The sequence below is a fragment of the Galeopterus variegatus genome, unplaced genomic scaffold (assembly GCF_000696425.1).
Source record: "Galeopterus variegatus unplaced genomic scaffold, G_variegatus-3.0.2 Scaffold5295, whole genome shotgun sequence".
NCBI lineage: Eukaryota > Metazoa > Chordata > Mammalia > Dermoptera > Cynocephalidae > Galeopterus > Galeopterus variegatus.
Window position 1 is genome coordinate 143,905 of NW_007731406.1, and position 1,308 is coordinate 145,212.

At 60.2% G+C, this 1,308-nt stretch overlaps 1 protein-coding gene across 1 annotated transcript in view; it reads right to left on the bottom strand.

The window, feature by feature from the left end:
* Nucleotides 1–1,308, bottom strand: part of TMEM43 (transmembrane protein 43) — a 21,763-nt gene that overhangs the window by 11,245 nt on the left and 9,210 nt on the right. Inside the window, exon 7 of the mRNA XM_008589205.1 lies at nucleotides 841–911. Within this exon, the coding sequence (XP_008587427.1) occupies nucleotides 841–911 (71 nt within the window). The remainder of the gene's footprint in view (nucleotides 1–840; nucleotides 912–1,308) is intronic.

Below are 1,308 nucleotides of genomic sequence, written 5' to 3' on the forward strand. Positions count from 1 at the left end.
CCCTTTTCTGATTCCATCTCTTACACAGCTTGCCCTGCATCAGCCCACTTCAGTGCCATCTCCTGGGAAGTCATCCTTGTACCTTCCCACCAAGTCAGAGTGACCAGGCTCCGGGGGTAGCCTTAGCCCCCACTGCCTTGGACCATGGTCATCCATGTACAAGCAGGGCCCCCCTCAGGGACGGAGAGCTACCTGAGGGCAGGGCCCAGCTGGCACAGCAGGCACTTGCTGAGTGACAGAGCAGACAGGAGGCAGCTAGGCCCGCCCCGGACCACCTGCCCCTCCTGCCTTACTTCAGCCAATGGGGGGCCCCTGGTGTCTTCTCTCCCACCTTTCTGGGCCAGGCCCAGGGACCCAGCCCCAAGGCTACTGATGGTGCTGTCTTATTTCTTGAAAGCTTCTCTTTGGGGTCAGGTGGGGGGCCTGTGACGAGCCACCCCTCCCTGGCACAGGGCTGGACACCAGGCAGGGCATGTAGGTGGGGCCACAGGAGGGAGCGAGCGGCTCTGACTCTACCACTGGCCTGAGGGGCTCGCTCTGCAATGTCTTGTCAGAACAGACACTGTCACAACAGCAGGATGAGGACGCAGTGTCTGGACTCACTCTCTGGAACCACTCAAGATTCAGAGGAAGCTGGCTGGCTGGGGTGGGCTGCACTGGGGTGTTCTATGCCGAGTCCTTGCCTCCTGGGGACTGGCATTCCCTCCAGCCCCAGACCCAAGTGTGATCACGGGAAAGGCAAGGACTGAGAGCTGGGGGCTCCAGCTTCTGGGAGGGGCTGAGGGGAAGCCCGGGGCCTCTAGGTTGGCACTAGCTCACCTGGAGGGGCCTGAGACCTACCTGCTGAGAGGAAAAACCTGCCAATTTGGACAAAGGGGGCTGTTGCCGTGAATGACTCGACTGCCATCGCACTGTGGGAGAGAGGGGCTGCTGTCAGTGATGGGGAACTAGGTGGTAGCTTTCTGGGTCCCTTTGGGTTACGCTGGGCAGGGTCCCCACCCAGGGGTCTCCTGCAAGTCCATACTAGCCTAGGCATAGTCATCTTGTATTTTCCACCACCGGGGGCTCCTGTTCCCCACTCCCCTGGGCTGAGCACCCTCACTCTGTCTCCTGTCCCCCAGAGCTTTACACCCTCTTGTCCAGACCCCTGCCAGCTTCTCCCACCCCACCCACCCGCTTCACCACCCATGCTGCTGAGCTAACCCCCTTCTCCATGAAGGCCCGGATCATATTACCTCCTGAAAGGCCTACCTGATTGTCCTCCCACCTCTGGATAATTGTCAACCAAATGCTTCCCTGACACTGTAC